Source organism: Leptonotus elevatus, chromosome 9, assembly GCF_054856555.1.
Source record: "Leptonotus elevatus isolate MCC_2025b chromosome 9, RoL_Lele_1.0, whole genome shotgun sequence".
Lineage (NCBI taxonomy): Eukaryota > Metazoa > Chordata > Actinopteri > Syngnathiformes > Syngnathidae > Leptonotus > Leptonotus elevatus.
In genome coordinates, this window is record NC_141247.1 from 24,575,678 (window position 1) to 24,603,527 (window position 27,850).

At 41.4% G+C, this 27,850-nt stretch overlaps 1 protein-coding gene across 3 annotated transcripts; it reads right to left on the reverse strand.

Moving 5' to 3' along the window:
* Positions 1-190: 190 nt before the first annotated feature.
* Positions 191-27,309, reverse strand: mcf2a (MCF.2 cell line derived transforming sequence a). 3 transcript variants are annotated; one of them, XM_086084457.1, is made up of 30 exons: positions 26,966-27,309; positions 21,128-21,196; positions 20,930-21,044; positions 19,348-19,438; positions 16,454-16,573; positions 16,193-16,309; positions 15,888-16,037; positions 15,208-15,326; positions 15,013-15,127; positions 14,036-14,155; positions 13,755-13,946; positions 12,586-12,777; positions 12,333-12,504; positions 10,850-10,926; positions 10,671-10,756; positions 9,714-9,780; positions 9,531-9,646; positions 9,217-9,286; positions 9,026-9,118; positions 8,847-8,939; positions 8,418-8,543; positions 8,094-8,315; positions 6,671-6,763; positions 6,510-6,588; positions 5,894-5,957; positions 4,758-4,858; positions 3,940-4,046; positions 2,504-2,616; positions 2,175-2,278; positions 191-1,835 (listed from the first exon to the last, which is right to left on the reverse strand). In XM_086084457.1, exons 1-30 carry the CDS (start codon positions 27,075-27,077, stop codon positions 1,795-1,797), a joined length of 3,336 nt encoding a protein of 1,111 aa, XP_085940583.1. In that variant the 5' UTR covers positions 27,078-27,309; the 3' UTR covers positions 191-1,794. The 3 variants fall into 3 exon arrangements, with proteins under 3 accessions (XP_085940583.1, XP_085940582.1, XP_085940584.1); XM_086084456.1 differs by having other exon boundaries at positions 4,758-4,861; XM_086084458.1 differs by lacking the exons at positions 19,348-19,438; positions 20,930-21,044; positions 21,128-21,196; positions 26,966-27,309 and adding an exon at positions 17,848-18,031 and having other exon boundaries at positions 4,758-4,861.
* Positions 27,310-27,850: the final 541 nt, after the last annotated feature.

The window sequence follows — 27,850 nt, forward strand, 5'->3', positions numbered from 1 at the left end:
GGGAGCTAGCTCGCTAGCACCTGAAAGTAAAAACCCTGCCACAGTTTGGCTTTAGCCCCTGATGCTAGCTAGCTAGCTAGCTAGCCCCCTAGCAGGTAAACGAGCACCATGGGAGCTAGCTAGGGAGCTAGCTAGCTAGCACCTGGAGCTAAAGCCAAACTGTGGCAGGGTTTTTACTTTCTGGACTTGGATTTTCCACCTCTGCTTAGACATATTTGCATAAGCATTTTTTTTTTTTTTATTAAAAAAAAGTTCAGGGAGCTCCAAGGTTCATCAGGATGCTCAATGCAACAATTTGCTGCAAACTTCAATCTCACTTCAGTCCAAATGACACCTGGGGGGGGGGGGGGGGAAAGTCATGCCAAGTTTACAACTTGCTGCCATCTGCTGGATATTTAAAAAAAATAAAAATAAAAATCATGCAGAAGCAGCACAGCCACAGTGTTGATTTCTGGGCAAAAAGCCACAAAGAGCATCTGCACCTTTTTCTTGTTTGCGTCGGCTTTAATCAAAACCCTGAAAATGAACACATTGATTCAAACGCCGTTTATGGACCAATATTGTTTTTCTCAAACATTGTAATTATCAAAAGTGGAGCCTTATTTACACAGCAGTTATTGCAATAAATATCTTCTCCACCAGATTGTGGTTTGGTGGATAAAAATGTGCAAATAAAGCTAACAAGGCAAATCTGTCCCGATTGCTCCGTTGCGCCAAAAGAAACGTTCGTAGCCAAGTCGAGGCTTCGAGAAGCTCGACGGGATGAAAGAACACTTCAAGATTTTGCTTGACGTCACGTCCCAAGTCTGTGCAAAATCTGCAGCATTTTTCAACACAGTTCCAACAAAACATCAGCTCGTTTTGTTGCGGAAGCAATCGCGGCTCTTGAGGTGATTGGATCGCGAGGGGGGGGGCGGTGGGGGGGGGGGCTCACCAAGAGAAGGCAAAATTAATATTTGAACAAAGGAAACATGTCACGTGACCAGGCCGCTTCCGAGACACATTTCCATATCAAACGCGGCGGCCGTTCCAAGATGGCGTCCCTCAATCGGATTTGATAAATTGATACAAGCGCGTCGTCGACAATAAATGATCAAGACTGCAAACGCAGACAAAGGCCACATTCTTTCCTTGTCGCTGAGATTGTCCCTCTTCATTCTTAACTTATTAAAACATTTTGCTCGCTCAGACAAAAGCGTGGACGATTCGCTGTCTGGAAGAGACAAAAAAACATTTTGGCACTTGCATACAGTAGCGCACATGAGGAATAAAACAAAAGGATCCATACAAATGGCTAGAAATTCCCTTCCAAACTGGGCGTGACGTCAGTACGCCCCCTAGTGTCGCCAAGGAGTACTACAATGAGATCAGAGCCTTGTGATTAATGTGTGCTATGATCTTCAGGTCCATGATTTTCTTCAAGCCATTTTCTCTAGGATGATATTTGCAGTCAAACATCCCGTCCATCCTGTGGGAAATCCATCCCCGTCCTGGATTGAGCGTCCATTCGGTCAAGCCAAACACGCGCGACCGACGAAGAGCGCTTGCCAAAAAGTGAGCCGCGCCCGCTTACATCGGCACTGTGGAATCCTGGGAAAGGACGCAACGCTCCCACAGTTTTTGTGCTCGGCATACGTCAATAATACCACGTCTGCGGGGGCGCGGGGGGGGGGGGGGGGGGGCTCATCATTACCGATTGTCAGTTCCAACCTGTGAGGATGTGGAAATCGTCCTTAAAGTGCCACAAAATCAGGACGTGTCGTCCTCCTTTGGTCTGATCACGCACGTTGCTCTCTACGGAGAACTGAGCTTTCTCATCCTGACGTTGCTTGTTTCTGCAAGAAAAAGAAAAATGCAAATATTTAAACTCTACTTAGTGCATGTCAGAGCCTTTTAATCAAGATAAAGTATCTGCAGAGGTGGCAAATCCAGGTCCAGAAAGTAAAAACCCTGCCACAGTTTGGCTCTAGCCACCCGTGCTAGCTAGCTAGCTTCCTAACTAGCTCCCATGGTGCTCGTTTACCCGCTAGGGAGCTTGTTAGCTAGCTAGCTAGCTAGCATGAGTGGCTAAAGCCAAACTGTGGCAGGGTTTTTATTTTCTGGACCTGGATTTGCCACCTCTGTATCTGTACTTCTACTTCTAAGTACAAAGAGATAAAAAAAAAAAATCGTACCCCTGAGTCTGGAGGAGCCCGCTCGACTGCTCCCTCTTATGGCCACTTGCAGGACGGCGGATGCAATGAAGCCATCTTGGTGTCGACTCAGATTCTTCACCAGCCTGACGGGAAAAAGTGAGGAGGAAAAGGATGACAAATAAACGTACGCATGCGGGGCCGTCGGGGACGTCAACTAGGATGACCTCGCATCCGCACAAACTGCAAAAAATTAATAAATGGTCTTGCTCATACACGCTACTAAAATGGGTTCCTACTGTGGTTTGTTGCTCCACGCGTCCGTGCACACGTCGGTGTGTCGTTCACGACAGGACGACATGCTCACTCACCAGCGGCCTTTGTTGTCCTCACACATCAGATGGATGACATCACCGCATTTGATGAGCACGCTTTCCGGCCCGTTTTGAAGGCAGTCCGCCAAGGCCCGATATCTGCCGCGAGACTGACACGCAAACGCAGGAGATCATGAGTGAGGACCAGGGTTATTATAGTTTTGGAATTTTCATTTTAGTTTTTTTATTTCATTTTGAGTGTTGTTATTTAAATTTAGTTAGTTTTAGTTCATTTTCAGGGTGGTTCTGTTTTTATATATATATATAAAAAAAAAAGGAAGTTTAGATTTAGTTTAGTTTTAATTAGTTTCAGTATTAGTTTTTGCTTTTATTTTTTTTAATTAGTATTACTTGTGCACAATATTTAATTAACACCAAGGTCAAATAAAAACATCACTTCAGCGTGACACACTTTCAAACGTCTTTACTTCGGTTAATATTGAAAAAATATATATAATTAAAATCACATTTAAAATCATCCCCAAAGGCTAAAGGTATTAAATTAATTACCAAATACTAAAATGAAGGACATTTTCGCTTTGGTTTTAGTTAGTTTCGTAAACATAACATTTACTTTCTGTTAGTTTTTGTTAAAAAAAAAAAAAGCATTTTAATTTAATTTGGTTAACAAAATAGTTTTTTGAATTTTAGTTTTGTGTTTTTACTAAAATAACCTCGGCGAGGACGCACTAAGTCAGTTGAACATGCTGTGAGATCATCAGCTGTATTTCAGGATCTGACATAATTGATGACTTGTTGACTCCAAATAATGTATTCTGTGTTCAGCTGTCAATGGCAGTGATGCATATTGACAGGCAGGACAATGAAAAACTCCTCCACTAGATGGCAGAAGGCCCATAAAACAGAATGACAGCTTGGGCGACTAAAGTGACACAGAAAGAAATAAACTGCATGAACAAGATCAAAATTATATATATACATTTTGTTACTTTTATTTATTTATTTATTTTGGGGGGGGGGTATGCTGTGCGATTTTCCTTAATACTTCTAATAGTCAATAATTTTTTTAAATGACAGAACCACACAAGCTGATCAACAGTATCAATTTGCAAAAAAATATGACATTGACCAAATTTGGTCATAGGATGTTTTGGCCCAATGTCAGCGATATGGTCCACTTTGGGGAAGCTTTTGGATTAAAGGTCAAATATCTTCAGCAATAATATATCAAATGAATGAATGAGAATGTAAATCGACATTTCTAGCATTGAAAAATGAACGGAGGCAGCTGGACTCTTCTTGGTTGATGACATTTGACCTTTAACCCAAAAAGCTTGTGTTGAGTGTCCATGTTTATGTCGCCCACCAGAGGCAAAAAGCAACAATCATTTGAGGGATGAAATTCTGAACGGTCTAGAACTGTTTTACCGAGTTTCGACACTGGAAGTGCAAAAAGCAAACGTGCATCTCACCAGTTTCAGCAATTGCGTGTCGGGTCGGTGGAAAGCGTCCCGAGCGCCGCTCGTCTCGTCCAAACCCTCGCAGACGTTCGCCGAGTGATGATGAGCTTCGGGCCAACCTGGACACAATTTCTGTTTAGTCTTGAACGTAGCAAAGTGCTGCACTAAATGAGAATTTTTTTTTCAAGGATCGACAGTTGACAATAGTGTTAATTTTTTTAAATTTAGTCTCAGTTTTCCAGTCCAGTTTGAACCCCGCTTGTTTTTAATCATAGTTGTTCAACCTCATCCCGTTTTTCTTCAGTCCATTTTTAGTCGACTATAAATCGAGCATTTTAGTCTTTATTTTAGTCCGAGAAAACAAATTTCTTCGTCTAGTTTTAGTCAACAAACACTGTCAACGTTTTAGTCTACTTTTAGTTTGTCACTAAAAAAGCCTGCATTTTTTTGGGTCGGCAGATTATGTTGAACATTTTGGATCTAAAACTATTTCACGTCAAATTTTCTCTCATCTTTTTTCCAACTTGACACACAATTACAATGGCTACTATGGCAACATGCTACGAGCTAGTAAGTTAGCCACCATTATAACGTTATAACTATAATTGACTTCTTTTTTTTGGCATACTTATTTACTCCCAGTTATTGTGTATTATAATCTAGTTTTAGTCCGGTGAAAAATGTGTTGACGTAATTATTTTTCTTTAGTTTCCGTTGACAAAATTAACATGAGTTGACTTTTTTTTTTCCCCCCCCCGGCATATTTCCCACCTGTTCCATTCAAATAAACCCGAATATTTGTTACGTTTGATGCACTGAGATGTACGCACTCCTGCGGTTGAGACGGTGTTTGGCGGCGCGGCGCCGGCCGTCCGGGCTGCTCTTCCCCGACTCGGTGTCCCCCGAGCTCACCGACGCCCTCTGCTGCTGACTGCTGGCAACGACACACAAAACACGTGCACGCTGAGATTTGTTTTAGCAAATGCGCTCGCCGCCCTCGCGGACGTCCTCCGTGCTGCTGCCTGCACGCGTGCCAGCATTCAGACGGCCAGACGGCATGACGGGACATGGAACAGCCGCGAGCAAGCTTCTCTATAAGATCGAGGATGGGCTGCGTTTATAGCCAGCATGAGAACAAAAACAAAAAAAACCTTCCGGCTGTTATTTTTGTTTTCGGAAAGCAGATAACAGCCACCTTAAAAAGTCACCATGTCAAAATAAGGACTCGGTCAGCTAAAATGTGCAACATTCAGAGGACACAACATTAGGTACACTTGCACAATGATGACAGCTCCGTTTTTCGGAACGTCACATTGGTTTTGATTTGTCCGTCTGTCCATTTTCTCAGTACAGGTGAGCTGGAGTCTCCCCCGGCTGGACAGATTGCAACGATTGCACCTGATGTTGTCTTCACCCGGCGCACTTGTGAACACGCCCCACGATTGCCGTTTGCTTTTGCATGCAAGACGCGTTGTGTGTGTGTGCGCGTGTGACGTGCCGCTACGCAAACACGTTTACCGCTGAGCGTTTACGGCGGGTCAGTGGCACTGCGGGCGTTGCCGGGGGCTTCGTTGCCGGGGGCTTCGGGAGCGCAGGCACATGAACGCGTGGGATGTCGCCGAGATCAAGTGCAGCCCCGGCAGGCAGCCCCTCGGAGCCCCTCTGGACGGCCGCATGGCCCTGCAGTGAGGGGGGGTGGGTGGGGGAGGGGGGCGACCACACACAGTTTGGACACGGTGGGCTGCTGCGCGCATATCATTAATACCCTCGGACTCGGTTTATGCGATGACGTCACTTTGAGGCAAACTGCATCGGCGATGTTGACGACGCAGCTTGTGTGTTTGTCGTATTTGAAGCACAATAGACATTTTCACGGGTTTGGCACCCTGGCACGTAATGTTTACAAACATTGTGACAAGGACCATGCGAAAAAAAAAAAAAAAAAAGGGGAAAAAAAGGCACTGACCTCTCACAAGGTGGTGGAGAAAGATGCGTGCGCTCGACCAGTTGTCCATTTTGATGAACCTCATCTAAAAAGGGGAACACACAGTTGGTGAGTCTCAAGTCTTAACCTTCACATTCATCCAAAATTATGCTGGCGAAAAAATGAAATGAGTTGCTTCTAAATTTGAAGTTTAGGAAGTTATTATGTCACACGACGGTGCTCAGTCAAAACATGTTATATATTTATATTGGCTGTTTTTTTGTTTTTGCTTTGACTTGTTGGAAAAACAACACCCACATAAATTTGCATTAGTTAATGTCCGTCTGTATATTTAGCTCAATGCTAACAAATAATGCAAAACGCCATAAACAGGCTAACGAATGGCATCAGTGTCGCATTTTTAGTAACCCTTTAAGCAACAGCGATTTGAACAAAATTTGGGAAACAACACACGTAGACAGATGATGTATTAGTAATTATAGGCATGTCTTCTTTATCCTCTGCAAAGAACGGCTCGTATTACTGCAGTCTTCTCTTTGCTATGTGTCTCTATTGGCCAACGTGCGCAAACACGAAAATGGCCTTCAATTGAAGCAACAACAAAGAAAAAAAAGTCTTCGCCTGTCGATGTACTGACCTCGCAGCAATTTCTGCTGGTTGGTCAAGATTCGGCGCAGCTCGCCGAGCCAGGACATCTTCACTGTCACGCTGGGGGCCTGAAACAGAGCGCCGACGCCCCCCGCCTCACTTCCTGTTCGCACTCGAGTGACAAATCCCTTCTTCCGGCAACTGCCTCACCTGAACCACGTACACCTCCTCCCTGCCGCTGTACCAGATCTCAAACTTCCTGGGATCGCCTTTGACGTTCTCCGTGATCCCCACAGCAGTCATCTGCCAGGGGGGCACACACACACACACACACACACACACATGAGCGCGTGCGCGCACACACACGCACGCACACCGCAGCTCTTCGAACACATTTGTGACATCTTCCTGAATAATTATAGAACACTCGTCAGATATTGTCACATCATAAAAGCAGAAAATAGAAATCTTTTAGATGATGTCAACACGATTACGAGCCCATTATAAGACAATCCAAGATTGTTCTATAAATATGGGCAGGATTCATTAAAAAAAAAAACCACATTTATAGTCTAATCAGATCCAGTGAAAAAAGTTGGATGTAAAATTCTATTTTGGCAATTATGCGAAGATATTTATTCATATATATGTTTGTTATTGTGGTGATTTTTGTTGGTTGCTTGGTAAGACATTTTCCCAATGGCCCCCTCATAAACCTAATGGCAATTAAACATAATTATCATAATTATGTACCTGTAAATGCAATAGGAATGACTATTAAAGATATACATTTATTTTTTTATTTTACAGGGCAAAAAAAGTGAGTGTCTCAGTTTTTAAAGGGGGGAGGGGGGTCCAAATCAATTTGACATGAATGCAGTATTCCCTCGTTTTTCGCTGGGGTTCGGTTCCAAAAAGTACCCGCAGTAAGTGAAATTGGCAAAGTAGTTAGTTTTACATTCATTATAAATGTTTTAAGGCTGTAAACGCCCTCAGCACACAGTTTATACACTTTTCTCATCAAGGCATTTGCATTTTCTCACATTATTCTTATTAAAACATTCTCAATGTTCAAACCTTCATACATTTTTATAAAACAGGTACATTACTGTAAAAAAAAAAAAAGCATTCAAAATTGCAAAAAAAAAAAAAAATCTATACAGCAAGGCATTACATTAATAAGTATTTTTACAGCCAAGTCATATCAGTAAATTTTGATTTTATAATATTGCACTAATTATTCTGAAAAAGACCCATTAGGATCATATTCTAAAAATACTTTTTTTGTTTTTGTTTTGTTTTTACAATCGCCCATATTAGTCAAATAGTTGAAGCCGCAAATTATGATCCCAAACTACTTCAATATCATATCAACAACGTCACCCTTAAAAATAAACGCCTAACAGTTGATTGGATTATTATTATTATTTTAGCACCCGTATAATACACCCACTAACAACGCCAACTGAACTTAGCTCCTCCCTGGCATGTAAAGCTCGTCTCAGTACAGCGGTCAAGATGAAGAAAAAAAGATATCACTTCAACGTACGTCCTTGACGCCGTGTACTACTTTCCTATTCAGACGGCGCTTTGGTATGTAAAAGAGATGAACGAGTGGAATTGAAAGGCCAACCTTGATGCAGTGCTTGAACCCGTACGAGGGCGTCTTGTCGCAGCCGTCGCCGTGCTCCTCCCTCCTCTTGCAGAAGAGCAGCACGCTCTCGTAGAGGAAGAGGTGGCGCTGCATGGGTTTGAAGCGGGCCAGCTCCTTCATGCGCGTGGGCCCCCTCTTGTGGCTGATCCACACACTGAAGGAGCCTTGCATCAGCACGCGGCCCAGCTCGCAAATGTCACCCTGCACGAAGCAGCGCAAGCAAGTCGGTTAGTTATCTGGAAAATTATTATTATTATTATTATTTTTTTTTTTTTATGCAAACAGCCGATTTGCGGGCCTCGCCTCATATCCTGTAATGGCAATCTGATGCATGGAGTCATTGACGGATTTGAGCAGGTCCAGCATGGCTGCTAGCGCCCCCTGCAGCTCAGACGATCCCTCGCAGTCGGCGCTGTGTTTCAGCAGCTCCTGGGAGGGAGCACATGCAAACGTTGAAAGGCAACGTATTATGGAAAGTTTATTTCTACTTTTAACTTAACACATATTCACAATATTTGACTCCCTCTCTTTTTTTTTTTTTCATTTCGTCTTGATCTAAACTTTCTAGGCCCCCACAATATTGCAACGCACATGTATTTGTTTTCCTGGCCTCATGGTTTGTATGGGGAATTTGCGCCCCCTTGTGGAGAGAGACATAATGATCGATTATATCAAGGAAGTCCTACGTTGTTTTGCGATGTATTGATGCTATTCCTGTAACGACCGACCGACCTTGAGCAGCAGTTGATACTTGGTGAGGCGTTGGACTGGTTTCAGCAGGTAAGAGTCCAGGCCCAGTTTGTGGCCCAGCTTCTTCTGGCACTCCTGAACCAAAAAAATATCAGAATTTTTTTTTTTTTTTTAGTTAAGCAGCCAAGCTGTGATTGTAGACGTGCAGATGATCATGTGACCTGAAAGAAGGGGCAGTCCGAGAACTGTCGCCACAGAGCGTCCGAACGCGGTTTATTCTGACAGTAGCATTCGTACATTTGGAAGTTCTCCTTCTGATGACACATCAAGCCTCAATATTTATTAGAGGGAAAAAAAAAAAAAGAAGACATTTGCAATTGCATACAATAATTGAGCCATATTTGCTTCTCACCCTGGCAAGAAAGCAAAGTCCCACACCTTCGGGAGTGTCTCGGCATCCTTCAAGGTCTTGGAGAAACACGCTGGGTTGCCCAGAAAAGGTCAGAGACAAAACATTAGATACATCATTCGAGATGAATGCCATTTATACTACACTAAAAGGACAAAAATATCGGGACACCTGACCATTTACAGCTACAAATAATGAAATGTTATTTCTTTCTTTACAATAATTTACACAAAATGATTTTTTACATTCTGATGAGAATCATCTAGAATAAAGCAAGCAATAATCTAAAAATGTTATTTTTATTTACTGGAACGTGCCTGCTGTGAAAGTTGTAGATGTCGGGCATGTTTCCGAAGAGGACGCCTCTCTTGGCGTGCAGGACGGGCGGCAGGAGGGCGGCCAGAAGCGGGTTTTCCATCTCCGCCTTGTAGCCCTGCAACGGACGGCATTCGCAGTCAGCTGACCCGATGAGCTCATCGCGCCAGCACGTTTGTTCTCACCAGAAGGACCGACAGCAGCTCTTCCACGTAGATCCGCTCCGTCTCGATCAGCTCCCTCATCACGTGACTGTCACGTGCACAAGCACACGCAAAGAAAACATCGTACAAAATAGGGACGATCGATTACGGGAAAAAGAATCATCACGATTATTTTGGCAATAATTGCAATCACCATTGCTCAAACAATTATTTATTTTTTGATACAAATCAAGAGAATGTTTGAGCATTTAAAAATATTACAAGCAGTTTAAAAATAGAAACACTATAATTATGTAACTTCTTTTTGGACTGAATTTATAATAATATTTTTTTATTTATTTATGTTGGCAAAAACTTGGAGCTGTTTTTTGGTACAAAACAAGAAAATGTGTACACATTTACAAATATTAAGACCAATTTTTAAAAAATGGAAATATGTAAATTCTAACAGAATTTATAATAAAATATATTTATAATAATATATATTTTTTTATTTATGTTGGCAAAAACTTGAAATTGGAGTGCAGCATGTGCACTGTGCAGTAGGACGACCATTTATTTATTTTTTGGTACAAAACAAGAAAATGATTAAACGTAAAAAATTAATAAAAAATATTTTTTTTACAAATAAAATTCTTTGAAACATAATTATGCTTTTGGATGAAACCAAATGTATTAAATTAGTTATTTTAAAATTTAAAAAAAAAGGAGTGAATTGTAATTGAATATCCATTAACTGCACAGCCCTAGTACAAAGTTAAAGAAAATAAGTACAATAGAGAAAGACAGAAATACTGGCCCAAAAAAATAAAATAAACAACAGCTAAATGTTACGTAGCGCACACAAGTCCTGATAATGTAAGTGCTTGTTGGGCCGAGAACCATTCTTTTTGCCACTCTGTTTTAGAACAAATCAGAGAGTTGCACCGCAAGAGACCGACAGATGGACAAATGGACGGACGGGTGTGTCCTCCTCACCGCTTGAGGACATCCGGGCTGTCCTCTCCCTCCACGCCGTACGACACACAGCTGCGGCTCTCCTGGTAGTCGTGAATGACCTCGATCTGGACAAGCACATCACCTTCAATTAATGTTTACTTGACCCCCCCCCCCCCCCAAAAAAAAATAATAATTGAAGATTGCAATAAATGTCTTACTTTGCGGGCGTTGGGGCCTTTTCGGGACGCCCTTTTTCCGGGCAGAGGGAGATCAAATGTGAATTTCAAGCCGTCAGCTGGAAAAAGCAGATCAGATGGTTGACTTGAAATCTTTGTGTATAAAGTGCTCGTGTGCACATTTGTTGCTACATGTGCAACGTCAGTCACGTCAGTGAGGCTAACATGCTAGCTTGGGTTATTGTAAGGGGGTTGGACTCGATACGTTTTTGACATCTTCCTACTCGATGCTTAATGAGGTTTTCTTCATCTAAATTGTAACCACGTGCAATATTTAATTTAAATTTGGTATCAAAAACTGGCGTCATAACAACAGCTGCTAATGATGACCACGTGAGACATTTGATGGCAACAGTTTCGCTAATAAAAGTTGGAATGTGTCACGTACACGATAGAATGCTTCAATATGTGCCGAGTCAGTCCAAGTCAATCGGCTCTTCTTAACGTCTCATTATTTTTAATATATGTACTGTATAGCATGTAAGATCATCTAATATTAAACAAGGCCTTATTATGATTGCACTGAAGGACAAATGCTGGGATGTCTTAACAAGCTAAAAGATGGAGTGAATTAATTGGGTGCAAGGATGTCTTTATGCAACTTCCTTTGGGGACACACGAGTACATGAAAGTGCCTTTCAAGTATATGAAGCGCGCACGCACACGCACACGCGCGCATATTCACGTTTACGGCTCCGGGGCAGCACTACAAATCGAGCGGCCAGGTAACAACATCCCGACGGACTCATCTCATCCTAAACCTAGACAAGCCCAGAGCCCGTTTGGGAACACCTCGCAGGCGCCAACAAGACTGGGATTGGAGCCCGTATTTTCATATTCTGCCGGGGAAATCTGGATGGAAAGGGAATTCCTGTGCTGCGCAATTCAAGACAAAAGTCCTCTCAGTCACTCACGTCATTGTTGTGACACGCCTTTCAATTATCTACTGATTGACTGAGAGGGTCCAAATCGCTAACTGGGCCCAATTTGGACATTTTCACATTTTGTAAACAAGTGTTTCCAAAGCGCTGCACATTAAGATACGCACGCCATCGTACACGTCAAATCTATACAGATAAAAACAATCAATAAAATAATAAAATGCAATAGGTAAAATAATAAATATATAAATAAATAAATAAAAATACCCCGAGGACCACACAATTCAAAAACTAAACTAAAAGGCCAAGGAATACAAGTGGGTTTTAAGACGACGACATAGGGGTGTGCTCGCTTTTGTTGCCTGCGCCTTCTACAGTATTCGATGTGTGTTCATTTGCGGGAAAATGCTGTTTTATAAGATGTGCACTGACTACATCGCAGCAGCGTGTCATTTCTTCAATGTTGCCTCATGAAAAAGACATCAAATAGTCACAAAAATATGAGGGGTGTACTCACTTTTGCAAAATGTAGGACATTTCAAAGTTTTATATGTTTTATAAGTTTTACTATGCTTGGACTGTACCATGTTTGGGAGAAAATATTGGCGATTTGGAGCAAGGCGGGTTCTCAGCATGGGGGGCCACTAACTGGACCGGTCGGACATGTTTGTCGGCCAGCTTCCTCAGACCAGTCTGTCGGTTCCGGATCATCTGCTGCACCGCTGCGTGCTTCTCCAACGTTTTACTTATCTTCTCCTAACAGATGTAAACAAAATACGAGTCTTTTTCAGACTTTTGCTCCTGTGACACTTTGCAGGCAGGTTCGATGAGCCGAACCTGCAGCCGAGGGGTGATGACAGCTTCATACTCCAGAGCCAGAAGTTCTGGGCCGGATGCCATTACGGACGGCGAGCCCTCCAGGAAGCTCTCGATGGCCTTCAGCGCAGTCTGCGCACCCTCCTTGGATTGGAACTTCTCCAGCAGCTGATTGGCCAGCAAGTAGGCGCCATCGTCGCACCAGGTCTGCGCCTAAAGCGGGCGACGGTGAGAGGAAGTGCAGGTCAGGGGCGGAGCCATCATTTCACAAGTGATGGAGGCAATTTATTCAGGAGGAAGACAACTTTGATCTTATTGTTTGTATTCTCGCATTTATTGATATTTGGAGAAGTACGTGTACTTGTATAATAATAATAATAAGGGGTGGCAAAAATAGTGCGTTCATTTTGAGTTAATTTAACGCAGCACATTTTTTAAGTGCGCGATTAATGACCGGCCCTTACTTACTTACTTACTTTTTCCCACTTTTATGTTAACGAGAGAATGAAAACTTAGAAGAAAAACAAATATTGTACATTTTATTATACATTTAGAACAGATATTGTAATCGGAATCGCCTGACAACCCTAAATAATAATAATAATAAAATAACTGATTCAACTCCTGTACTAAGATTCAGAAATGTACAAAAGTAAAAAAAATTAAATACAAAATACACACAAATTAGTTTCAATCTTTTGCTTTGACATGTTTGGCAAAATATGTGAACCAAGTAAAAAAAAAAATAATAATAATAATAACGAATATAATAATAATGATTAGTAGTGATTTAATAATAGTACAGATATTTGTAAAAAGTAGCAATTCATCTCCTTAGGTAATATTTCAAAGCAATATCTGGAAAGTATTTAAATACTAAAGGAAAAAAGTCAATTATATATAATTATATATGATCCCCATTTTGAGAACTAAAACTTAACGGAAAATAACTCGTTCGTCAAATAGCCAATTAGCTTTGCTAATGTGAATTTAAAAAAAACAACTAATTCACTCATTTTGAGAACATAATGAGTTCAAAGTACAGACATCCGTTTTCAAACTCAAGCAGTAAAAGAGAAAGTAGACCAAAAATAAACACTCAAGTAAAGTACAAGTGAAAAATCGACCAAACCAAAGTATTAGAATTTCGTTACTTCGCACCAATGTTGGAGGTGCATTGATGGCGCTACCTGGTCCAGCGACAGCAGGAGCTGGTGCGCTTGCAGGAGACGACCACGTTTGTCCCCCAGAGCGGCATTGAGGCCGTCGCAGTGATGCCGCAGCTCGTTGCAGCGCTGCATGATGAGAGCGGCGGCGTAGTGGTGGCCCGCCGACAGCTGGTGCCCGTGCAGGACCGCCATCTGGGCGCGTGACATCCATTCCTGTCGGAATAAAAATGCCGCTGCGATTATCTCCGGACGCGTCATCGCCAGGCAATGGCGCGTGTGCGTCACGAGCACGTGTGGCAAACCTGGGCAATTGTTTCCAAAGTGTCCAGCTGCTTGAGAGCTTGCTCCGCTTGAGCCAGCGTGTCCACCGTCGTGGACAGCTCGCTCTGTTGAGACGTCACACGAGACAGGCACGCCTCCATCTGAAATGGCAGCCACGCAAAGTCAATGGGGGTCCTTTGCTCTAGCGTGGAGAAAATTAACGGTCACAGCCGCGACCGAAAGGTGGAGGTGAGAAAATCTTCTTCTAGGCAGTTTTGGGTGTGGCTAAAATGGATGCGTAATTACAGGAATCCCTCAAATTTGATTTGATTTATATTCGTAGAATAGCACACTGGGAGAAAAAAAATGTATCTGTATTTACTCTGGAAATATTTTAAATCGAAAAAATATCTGACTTGATGTTAATAATATTAAGACTTAAATCTCATGAAGTTGCAATATTAATCTAAAAAAATACATAATTTTGTCTATAAATTATGTAACTTTATTATCATTATATTATCATTTGAATTAATTCAGCGGCAAAAAAAACTAAAAAACTTTTTCAGTCCAGTTATTCAGTCCCGGATATTTATTTATATATATTTTAGGGTAAAGGATGGTCTGAAATAGCTGACACTTCTAAAGATTTTTTTTAAAATAATAACAATAAGAAGAAGAATAAAAAAGAAGAACAAAAGAAAAAAAAGAAAATAGGGCTTTTAATGTAAAAAAACAAACAAACATCAACTTAATTCTTTACATCTTGAACCTAAAAAATACATAATTTTTTATCTAAAAATATATATATTATTGTCACAATATGGTAAAATTAATGCCAAAAACACAACTTGAATAGAAAAAATATACAAATCTTTCTGGAAAATATACACCATTATTATTATTATTATTATTATTATTATTATAACATTACAACTTCTGGGAATCTGGAAAATATGTATAACTTTATTCTAGTAAGTGTTCTCTTTGAAGGCTGATGAAAAATGACGCGCATTACCTCTTGAAAGCTTTGCTCGTACGCGAGCAGCTGCAGGAACTGATGCAGTTTCAGACGGTGTTTCTCAAAGTAGCCATCGAAGGCCAACTCCATGTCTCGCAGTTGAGCCAGGAGCCTGAAAAGAAAAAGATGAATAAAGAGCACGTGAGTATTTACAACGACGTGATACGTTTCGGCATCTCTTTGATCTCTGACCGTTGAACCGTCTCCCAGTCCAGCTGGACGTCCCAGTGAGGGTCACGGTTGTCCCCGGTGCTGGTCTCCAGGCTCGAGAGAAGACGTTGACCCTCTTTTGACAAAGATCGAATGGCCTCCTGTCACGGGCGATACGCATTTGTTAGCATGCTAATAAATCAATGACAATACTATTTGGAAGAAGCAATGGGTTATAATTACAGGACAATTTTTGAAAAACATTTTTGTTTTTTTTGTGGCTTATTTATTTCTTATAATAAGTCTTTTACAATTAAATAAGAAAGTAAACTTTGACTTTAATACTACGGTCATTTCATTTGAGTATTACTGTAATTACAGTCACAAGGCTGCAAATCAATGCTCGTGTTCTCAGCAGTATATGCTAGCTGTTTTGCTAGCTGCTATGCTAACTGGCCAAGAACAAACTTAGCTATTTGATAAACGGAAAAAAAAGTGACATATGTATCTTTCTGATAATGTGGACAACAGAGATATCTTGGTTTGAGTGACATCCTCCATTATGGCTAAAACCATTAATAAAATATGAAAAATAAAAGAGAGGACCGAGCTTCGGTCTCGTCAGCGTCAGAGCGATGAGCAGATAAGCAGAGTCGTGTAGCCAACTTTTTTTGTGCTCCAAAAAGTGCAATGTCGCATGTCATAATGAAAACTAAAGTGACCTTGAGCTTCTGGTATTTTTCATTGTGAGACTCCAGAAGACTGTGGATGGCGTCGCCCTCACTGGGCGTGGCCGTCTCCGCCAGTTCAGTGCCAAAAGCCTGCAGCATGTGCGCCACGTCTTTCACCGTGACGGCAAAACTTTCAATGGCCTGCAACGGAAATAGTGGCGAGAAAATAGACAATACTCATTTATTTGCCCGACGCCATCAGAATCTTGAGCGCTCGAACCCGGAAATGGATCATTTGACCCTTTCGGAGCAGGATGCAACGAGCGTCGCGCGTACAGCGCGCGACGATGCAGTACCGTTCTTAAAACAATCCAGTCGCTGTGACAGTAGCCGAGCGTGCCGCCGAACTCGGACGTCAGCTGGTTTTCGTCGATGTACTTCAGCAGGTCTGTGACGGAGCTCAGCATCACCACCTGAAAAGGCCACACCCAAATCGTACAGATCCCGTTCAAACACGTCGGAGGTCAGGGGTCACATCAAGTGCATCGAGAAACTTCCTTGTCATAACAACACCACCGACATAATGATAAGAAATCGTATCGGTGAAGTTGCCTTACGGGCATCTTGAGCATGAAGTCCTCCTGGCTGAAGCGAAAGCCGATGTCAGTGACGGTGCGGTGGAAGAAGCTGGTGGGCCGGAGCACCAGGACAAGATGGAGGTTCCCGGGAAAGGAGGCCTGCCATTTCACAAGGAAATACACAAAATCAATAAATACATACATTTGAATCATGTGATTCGTGATGAGAAACAGAGACGAGAACAGAGGGACCCCCCCCCCCCCCCCAAAAAAACAAACAAACATGATCTATGGGGGGGGGGGGGGGAATCAACTGTCTCTGTCCCCATGTTGTGCCTCCAATTTAATAAACAAGGTAGAGCCACGCCCGAGGAAAAACCACACGCAATGATTTACTAGATGCCAATCATTTGTTGCACAGACAGGAACACGCGCTCCTGCGGCTTCACAAAAATAAATGAATAAATACATTTCATATTGAAAACATTCATTTTTATAGTAATACTCCAATACAAAGAATTTTTGAAGTCACAGGTTAGCGTCTGCAAACCCCACCGGCCAAAATATATATTTTAAATAATAAAAATAATCATACATTTATTTTGTATAGCGCTTTTCAAGGTACTTAAAGACGCTTGACAGAAAGTCAAGAAAGGACAATAATAAAATCAGGACAAAAAGCTTAAAAAAAAAAAAAGTCAATAATAACATTTTAGGGTGCCAGTTAGATAAGAACAATTTTCAAAGTCGTCCATCCAAAACCACATTAACTTTGCATTTAAAAAGTACTCCAGCTAAATGCTAAAACACAATCCAAAACTATTATCGATTGTTGTCGTAATTATAAACCTTTAAACGTCTTACATTTCAACACAACACACTGACAGGCATATTCTTGATCCTCCGTGAAAAATGACTATTTTTACGTCACTTTTCTGCGCCAGATCTATGTAATACTGACCCCTGGTGGCCATAACTGCACAAACAACTGCATTTCATTCATTACCTTCTATTTAATGACGTTATTATTGTATGTTTTTATAAAGCACAATATCGCAGAGAGCAAAGCATACTTCTTATACGTGTCATGATCTCTTTTCCAAGCATGACTGGTTTGTCGGTGCCGTGACGTTGACATCGAATTTGTCCTGACGTGACCCCGCAACCGTCAACCGAGTGACGTCGAGCACGCAAGGCAGCCGACATGCACGAGCAAGACATGAAGTCTTCCCGCTCGGGTCTCTCTTCCCTTCCACTCGCAGCCGCTTGCATGACTAAGCAAAAAGTGCGCCGCACACGCACACGCACACGCACACGCACACGCACACGCACACGCAGAGACAGAACGTTGCACTCACTGCCGCATTCCCGCCCTCAAACTTCACCCAAACTCCTGCAGAGAGGGGAAAATCAGACATCCAAGTGCTCGTTACCGGGCTGGTCCGGATCTTTGCCAGTCCTCTCCGGCAACATGTCTCGGCCATGTTGTGATAGCGGGACATGGATCCGGCTCGTCGAATTTGACAGATCCAGACGGACGACGCGGCAAGCATCAGCAGCCTCACTCACGCCAGGAGGAGGACGAAGGAAGGATGCAGGCAAAGGCGCTGCGTCCGCCTCATCATCATCATCATCATCATCTTCCTCCTCTCTGCAGAGCCCCGCGTCATCACACTCTTTTTTTTTTTTTTAGCATTTAAATCAACATTAGCTTGTCCCGAAATATTCCAAAGAGCTCTCGCGATAATGTTCATTCGATACCTCTTAAAACAACTTGATATACTTTACAGCTGTACCTAATGTCATAGTGTCCTGTCCTGTCCTGTCTGCTACTAGTCACATCCTGTCCAGTCATACTTGCCACTCATCATGTTCACTCCTATGCTGTCTTATTGCTACCAATCACGTCCTGTCTTGACCAATCCTATTTGCTGCCTGCTGTCCTGTCCTGTCCTGTCTGCGAATAGCCACATCCTGTCCTGTCCTGTGCTAATTGCTAAATGTTAGTCCTGCACATCATTCCAAATCCACAAAATATTATTGGGCCTACTCATGTTGTAGTTAGGGCAGTGTAAGACCGGGTGTAAGCGCAACTAAGCCATGGCTGCCATCTAGTGGTGAATGGTGATATTTCAACTTTAAAATGAAGTCGATGAATATTCGCAGTTCAGCACACGATAATTAGCATATTGACTGCTTCTCTTTTGCCCTCTCTCTCTTAATTTTTGTTTTCATTTTGTCTTTTTTTTGTCCAATTAACCATTTTTCATGGAAAACGTGTATTGAATGTTTATTTTTTATTTTAATTAAAATTTTCAAAGAACTCTTTGACTTCATAAAATTTAAATAATTAAAAACAAACATCTATAAAATTATCTCATTCACTCGCAGCCATTTTCACTGAAGCAACCCCCTTCGCTCCCGACTGGATTTTGACTGATTTTGTAAGGCCCACAGAATATTGTGTTCTATTACTATAAAAAAAAAATGGAACCTACCAAAAGAAAGATTAGAGTCTCTTCTTTCATCAGAAAAAAAAGTATAACATGGCCCGGGTTGGTCTCTTATACTCTACTGCCACCTGCTGGCCGTTTTTGAAATAACTACCATTGCTCCATGCATTCTCTTCAGTTCAGAGGCTGCATCAAAGCCTTCTGTACGCTATAGCATTATTATTATTATTTTTTTTTAAACGTATAAATACGTTTTTTAGGAGCATGGTAAGATTTAAAATAGAACATATTTATATATTTTGGGAGCAAATGAGTTAATCAAGGGGCCACGCAGCAAAACCGCGCCGACATGAAAAGCCCAACACCGGCACCGTATTGCATGACTGAGCAGCAGGTCGGCCGACAAGACAGGTATAAAATAAACAAAGCAAAAAAAAGTTGAAAAACTTGAATCAGCATCAAAAGCAACATAAAACTCACTGCAATCCTGGCCAGTGCAGTCTTGATAGAAGCCCATGTGTCCAGTCTTCGATCTAAAATGATGATGAACTTTACACCGGGTTGTCGCGTTCTGTGGGGGAGCGGAGAGGATCATGTCTGTCAAAAAATGCTCATTTGGCAACTGGCTGCGTTTTGGTAATTCATTCATCTGCTGTCTGCTCGCGGCCGTGTTGTCAGTGGAAGCGGCCAGCAGAGATTAATGCTGAATTGAATTCAATTGGATTTGGTTCCGCTTTCATCGATGTCATCACTGGTTATTCGAGAAAAATCATTCCCACGGCATTTAGGGGTTCTCCTCGGGAAGGGAACCCAGAAAGTGTGACAAGGCGCTGATGTGCAAAGATTTGTCAGGAGACCCGCAGTGCCATGTGAGAATTGCCCAAACTGCCGCAAGTGCTGGCATCAGCAGCACATCTGACACAGCGGCTGCCCGGCGAGGCCACACTGAGGTTGTGCTCAGAATGTCAACCCAACACATTTGGTGCACTGCAGCGAACGCTGGAGAACACAAAATGCTCAATTGGGGGTTTAAAAATCATTCCCGTGAATCATTTGGATGAACGGCAGCGCATGTTTATAACAAATAACGGAAATGTGTCGTAGGGCTGCTTGATTACGGGGAAAATAATAATAACCATTATTTTGGCAATAATTGAAATCACGATTGTGCAAACGATTATTTATTTTTGGTACAAAACAAGAAAAGGTTTAAAAGTATTAAGACCAATTAAAAAAAATAGAAACACTATAATTATGTAAGTTCCTTTCGGACCAAACTGAATTTATAATAATATATATTTATAATCATTTATTTATTTATGTTGGCAAAAACTTGAAGTTGGTAGGACGATCATTTATTTTTTTGGTACAAAACAAGAAAATGTTTAAACGTAAAAAACTAAAATATTTAAGACAAATATAATTATTTTAAACAAGATAATTATGCAAGTTCCTTTTGGATGAAACACAATTTTATTAGATGGTGCAAATGTATAAACTCAAACAACTCAAAAATGAGCATTAATAATCTTTTATTTTCTTTTTTTTAAACGATTTTGTAATTGTGGAGTGTAATAATTAAAATTGTAATTGAATTTCGATTAATTGCACAGCCTTACATCGTCGTTCATCTGTATCCATTTGGCCAATGTATAGTGACAAGCAGAACAATTAAATGTTCTTCCACTAGAGGGCAGAAGACCCCATTCACATGTGCATCCACCGGTTGCCATTCATACAACAGTATAAATAAACACTGTTCAACTGAACAAGACCACATTTGATACTAAGTCAGTTTGCCAGTAAATTGATACAAAATCATCATTATTTCAGTAAATATACTTTTTTTCCCTTTTTTTTCCATTTTGGTATGATGGTAAGATCTTTGTCTAATGTAATATAATGTGATGTAATGACTCCGTAACGACTGAGAAGGTGTGTGCCGTTTTTTCAATTGTCCAGGAATTGGTTGAGAAAGAGTTAAATGTGTCCACTTCTTTTGTTTTTGTTTTTTCTTTCCTCCCTGCATGTCTGGGGCTTGGTGAGAACGAGAAAGACGCACCGCGGGATGAGTGTGAGGTACGTGAAGACTTTGGCCAAGGCCTCCTCCGGTATGTCCCTGAAGGCCGAGCTTTCCGGAAGCGTGATGATGACGCTGGAGTCTTCTCCGCGGCCACCTGGCGGGAAAAAACTAACGGGATTGCCGACTTCTCCGCGTTGTCACTTTGACTAATATTTTGATCAGATGCAGTCCTCTCACCTGACAGGTATGCAACCTGTTTCTCGATGTAGCCGCCGACTTCCTTCATGCTCACGGGCACAGACACCTCTGCAAAAAAAAGAAGAAGAAGAAAGCATTTTTTTTATTTATTTAAAAAATGTATACAAATACACCACATAATAAACTACAAAAGTATTTTTCTTACTACCATGAGGTGGGAAACGACGACACCATCAAGCGTTAACGAAATGACAGGGAAAACAGAAATATGCAAATAAATTGTAAATGAAAATGTGATATCATCAAAAAAAGCTCAACTGAGGCATGATTGCCTTTGAGCTCATGGAATAAACCAGATTTGAACAAATAGATACAAAAATACTCATTCAATTCATTTCAGTTTATTGTAACATGTACATTTTTATTCCATAGGTTCATTTCAAGCTATTTACCTACAAAATTATAATTTAACAGTTTAGACAAGTGCTTATTCTATTACATTTATTTTACCATTTTAATAAAAAAATAATAATGAAAAATTCCTTGGAATTCAACACAGCATGACACTGAGTCCTTATTTTTTAGTCTTATTTTTTATGACCTTGTTACTGTTTTACTGGCTTTACTGTTTTGTGTGTTTTATATTCAATTTTTATTCATGCACAGCGCTTAGTTTTACACGTGGTTCCAACTCATTTGCTCCCCAAAACATTTCAATATGTTCTATTTTAGATATTGCCATGGTCCCAAAAACATATTTATTCTTTTTTTTTTTTTTTTTTGCAGCCTCTGACCTAAAGAGGTCGCTTCAAACAATGGTCGTACAAAAAACGGCCAGCAGGTGGCAGCCGAATATAAGAGATCAACCATGTTGCAACAAGGTTTGTGAATAATGCTGAAACTTAGCTACATTCTAATGCTAATTGCTGCAAAACGGAAACAGATAGAAATATACTTTTTTTTCAGATGAAAGAAGAGACTCATGTTTCTTTTGGTAGGTTCCATGTTTTTATAGCAATCGAACGCAATATTCTGTGGGCCTTGCAAAATCTGTCAAAATCCAGTAAAACTGCCGGGAGCGAAGGGGGTTGCTTCAGTGAAAATGGCCGCCAGTGAATGAGTTCAAGTGCTCCAAATCAAATAGAGTTAATACAAACTTTTTAAAAGACTACTTTGGAGCCCACTTGTGTTGACGCAATAAAAATAGCGTTCGGCGTAGCGCTTGCTTCAGATTCATTGCGCCTTTTGAAGGAGTATTCGAAAAACATGACATCGCTGAGGATGATGCATCGCTGGCCAAAATACACCTCTCACATTTACTTCGAATAAATCAACACAAATGAACTTGCTCAAAATGACTCGTCGTGTGATTAATGCAATAGCCCGGAGGACGGTGCTTGATCCCTGCGGAGTATTTGCTCATGTTTAATGGAGCGGCGTTCGAAATGAATTTGAGCGGAACGCCGAAAAACGCAAGGTGGTGGAAAAAGATGAGAGAAAGAGCGAGCCAGCCAGGCATGCGCGCGTCGGGCCGCACCGAAGGCCGTAATGGAGCGAGTCGGCCCTTCCGGGGGAGCGTGTGATGAGCTCGGCTGCTACCTGCTGAATATTTGATGCGCGCGTGTGTGCGTGTGTGTGCGTGTGTGTGTGTGTGCGTGAGCTTGAGCCAGGATGAAGTTACCTGGCGTAACTTGACATTTACACTGCACTTCAGGAACATGAGAGAGAATTGGAGATGCCGTCACGGTTTCCATTAAAGTCGACACCGGGGAGGCGGCAAACGCCGCCGCCGGTAGAGAAGAAGGCAATGAATACATCAGCGCAATTCAAAATCAACGGTGGGCTCTGAAATCATCCATGGACATTTGCAAAAGGTGATCGGGAGAAATGTCACATTTGACATCCGCTACAATTACAGCATCATGCGTCAAATATTCTAAATCAAATCCAAAATCTCTCTCAGTGCTTCTCAAATATTTTCCAGTATGCCGCCCCAAGAAGAAGAACATATTACACCCCCCCCCCAACAATTGCCATTTTTACCATTAAAACAAACAAAAAAGAAAAATAAAACTGCTGAATTACTCTATTAACATCGTTTATACTGCCTGCGCCCAATCTGACTATGCGCACGCCACTGCCACCTACTGTAGTGGATGTGCAATTACACGGAAAAAAAATGTCAGTGGGAAATTAAACAAAAATAGAAGCCATTCATTGAGATGATAACGATAACTAAAATTCATTGACAATTTCGTCAATGAGTAAAATGCCGAAAATTCACACAATCCAATCAGAAGGGTTGAAATGCGGGTGGAAGAAAAGAAGCACTTTTGTATTTAGGTAAGTTATATTATTGTCAGTTCAACATGCTTCATTGAAACAATTAATAAAGACATTGTTGTATTAAATGTGTCTTGCGTGTTAAATTACAGTTACAAATTTCTTGTCAAAATTAACACTGCGAGTCGGACAGCTTGAAGACGGAATGTTTGGAAGTGGTTGAAAAATAAGAAATTGATTGTGAAAATGTGTGAATTCTTTTTTCAAGATGTCCTGAATAAGCTAAACAACTTTGAATGTGGAATTGTTTGAATTGGTTGCAAAATGTGGAAGGAGGAGTTCATTTTTTTGTATAAATGTAAAAGTAAATGTATAGTAATTGGGAATTGTTCTTGTGAATTTGGGAGTTGCGCAAGACTCGACCTCTAATGAGCTAACAATTCAAAGTTGGAATGAGTTGAATTGGTCAAGAAATGTAGAAAAAGATGAATTGACCTCCTCTGATTTGAGAATTTTACAAAGAAAAGTGTGGAATTATGAAAATGTGGGGATTACAGGAATGTGGAAATTATTATGAACAAAAAAAAAGAAAGAAATTGGAATAGTTTGAATCAGTTGCAGGAGGAGATTAATATGTCAAATGTCCAATCTGGCATTTTTTTGTGTGAATTATTATTTTTTTTTTTCAAATTGGGAATTATTAATGAGCAAAAAATAGTTCCCAAGAACTCCTGAAGCGCTAAAGATTTTGAAACAGAAATGATTCCAATTGTTTGAGAAGCGTGGAAGGAGGAGGTAAAAATATCAAATGTCTCGTTATTTGGGAATTTTACTGTGAAACGTGTAAAAAAAAAAAAGAAGAAGAAGAAGAAGAGAGAATTACTGGAAAGTTCAGCAGTTTTGAAGAACATCCTGTTTGCCCTGCAGCATTCATGCAATAATAATCATGTATTGTTACAGTACAAGGTTTCGCACATTTGACAGCAGCCAAACAGCATGACCCGGATAAACAATCACGCACCCGCATGCAAGTCTTCTGGTGGGCCAATTGCGTTGCTGCCCCAATGAGATTTGTCACAAGCTTTCCAGGTTTCGCAAAAGGTGGGAACCAAATAATCCCGAGAGGAGGAATGTTGGCGAAAACAAGGTTTAGTTGTCAGCCCCCGCAAATCCCTCACGTCTGGCAAAGTAAGCTGACATGGTGGCACTTATTCGCGTTGACCAAATTCCAACAAACCCGCCACCGCACGATCGCAGAGTCTTGTTCGGGCATCGATTGATCATATGTGAACAATTGTAAAGATGCGCCAGGAGAGCGACGACAAAGGAAGAGTATTCTTTGACCTTTGACCTCAGCCATGAAGATCAGATCATACTTGTGTGTGAGATTTTGTCAAGACCGCAAAAAGTGAGCGTGTTTAACCGTCCGAGCGGGAAAATCTCCCTGGCGAAGGTGCAAACACGTTGGCGACACACAGAGACAACGTGAACCTCGTGCTGCGGCACTTTCTGGGTCAAGAAAAAACGCCAACACGAAAACATTCACACCATTCCAATTGAAAGCTCAACTTAGTGGGAAATTGGACAAAAAAATTGAAGCAGCCTTTTGTGTTTCAGCTCTAGTAATATTGCCCGTTTATCGTAGAGGATAAAGAAAATGTGCCCGTTAGTAACTTGTTTCTGCTCATATATCAATTCCTTGACATGTTTGACATAAACTACATTTTAAATAAAGTTTTCAAGTGATTTTTAGGATACTGAAATTGAATGGCCTACTGAATAGAAAATACATTTGATGAACTTATATTGTTCTGAAATATTGATATATACTTTCTAAATATATTTTAAGATCTCACGTACCCCTGTTCGAGGTCTTAATTTTGGGAAATCCCATTTAGAACACTAAGGAAGCATGGACTGTAATTCTGTAATTTTCTTTTCTTTCTTTTTCTCTCTCACTGAGTGACAATATTCATTTTAAAATACTTTACTTCAGCATTACTAAATGACATAAAGTGATATCTTGCTCCAAAATGTCTAAAAATAAATAAATAAATGATGCTTCAAAAAGGGATTATCTCCATGACAACAGTGCCACTACGGATTAACCCAGCATTGACTTTTGTGTCAATGCACTCAAATAATCCTTTTTTTTTTTAATATTCATTTTATATTTTAGTTTTTTATTCTGACACAATTTGAATTGCTTTTTTATTTTTAATTTTTAAATGAAAGGTTCTCATTTAACATATTACAGATGATGAAACCTGCATCCCCCCGCCCCCCCCCAAAAAAAACACTTGCTGTGGATTTGTCCCGTGATCTCACTTTACACGCGCACACACACACGCGCGCGCGCGCACACACACACGTAAAAGGCAAAGGGCCATTAATTAAACAATGAGATGAGCTTGCCAAGGTAATCCTATTCGGCTCGAGGGGAGGCGAGAGTCTCCATGAAACTCAAACTTGCAGCCTCCTTACTTTGGTGAGTATCCCAATTGCAAAAATAAAACATTCACAAAAAAAAGATGTCCACGTTTGTGCTGTATTAAGACAGAGCAGGTTCATTTAACGAGTGCACTAAGTGGCAGGTTTTTTTTTTAGATACATGGCCCACGTTCTCTAAACATTTTCAGTGTTTACAGCACTTATGCTCCTCCACTCTAAACTGACTTCAGGTACACTAGTAGCACTCTGCATGTGCAAAGTACACGTCTAAGTGCAAACTGAGCATTATTATGCTTATGTAATATTTTCACATTTTCCAAATAAGCTTGTGGCGAGCGTGCTTGCGTCTGCAAGGCCATTTTTTAGGAAGGAAAATTAGGAAACCATCAGTGACGACTTCAAACGGGTGACCTCATCCCTGGAATTGCAGGCAAGTGGAACATGAACCAGCAAAACATCCATGCTCATACTTACGAAAAAAAATACTCACAACATGAGTATTTTTTTTTTTTCACCAAATACTTGGTCATACTCATGTAATTATTTGGAGGATTACTTTTTACTTTTACATTTATGACTTGATTACAATTTGCGGCTACTCTAGTCACCTATGCTCCAATTTAATGTAAGATGGAAAGTGACTGATAATTCTGAAGTTTTTAACTAACTGGCTAAGTGTGATTAAGGAATTGCAGGAAACTAAAGTCTCTAAGCAACTGTAATAAAGGAACTAATTACATAACTGAGTAACTAAAGCATAGCAAAAGTTAGGGGTAAAAAAAAAAAAAAAAAAAAAGAAGACTTCTAGAACATCTGAAGTTTACTTGCAGGGGAAATTTAAATGTCGGCAGATGTGTGCTGACTCCCATTTAACATGAGTTTAACTGTGGTTGGTTAAATCTGAACACATCCCCAGTTACAAGAGGGGGTGTACACTTTTGCAATCACATTTAAAATCGTTTTACTCCCCCCCCACCCCTTTTTTTAAATATAACTTTTGCATGCTCACATTAATGGTGGAAAAAGTTACTAAATACGGCAAAACCTGGCATTTGAACAGGGGTGTGTAGACTTCCGCAAATCCCTCATAGTATTCTCCAGCACCCGTGTGTGTGTGTGTGTGTGTGTGCTGCCTGTACTCACGCTGCAGCGTGCTCTCCAGCTGGGATCGGGCCTGCAGGAGGCAGCCGTAGCTCTCCATCTCCTCCTCGGACTTGGTCACGGACTCTTCGTGCAGGGAGGCCGGCGGGCCCATTCCCCCTCCGGCGAGTGGACGGCAGACGGGTCGAGTAATCCACAGACTCTCACATCCTCCTCCTCCTCCTCCTCCTCTTCGCGCTACATACAAGTGAGCATCCCCCGCCGAGCTTCATTCAAGCTGCCGCAACTTGCTGACCTTGAAAGCAAACATTCAGTCAGCTGTTTGGTTACTCGCAACAAAACGTGATTCCTTCCGTCTGACCACTGCTGCCTGCTGGGTGGTTGCTCCTCCTCCAGCTTCCCTCCCTCCCTCCCTCTGGGCTGGAGTGCGTCAGCTCTGCACTAAAAAGTCCTGACAGCGAGCCAACTCCTCACTGTAATTCATGCTCCCGTGTTTTATGGCTCCGGCGTTGTGCTCTGAAAGCGTTACAGTGGGCAGAATTGTTTGTTAGTCACCGACATGAAGCAGCTGCGGGGGGGGGGGGGGGGAGGAGAGAGAGAGAGAGAGAGAGAGAGAGAGAGAGAGAGAGAGAGAGAGAGAGAGAGAGAGAGAGAGAGAGAGAGAGAGAGAGAGAGAGAGAGAGAGAGAGAGAGAGAGAGAGAGAGAGAGAGAGAGAGAGAGAGAGAGAGAGAGAGAGAGAGAGAGAGAGAGAGAGAGAGAGAGAGAGAGAGACGGCATAAAAGTCCCAACACGCCCTTAGCCAGCTACTTGGTGCACAACAATTACATTCAAAGAGAACAACCGCGTCATTGTGAGCATAGCGACCCACACTGAGTCTCTTCTTAGATCAAGTCGAGGGCTGCCAGGCCGACAACGTGATGGATGCA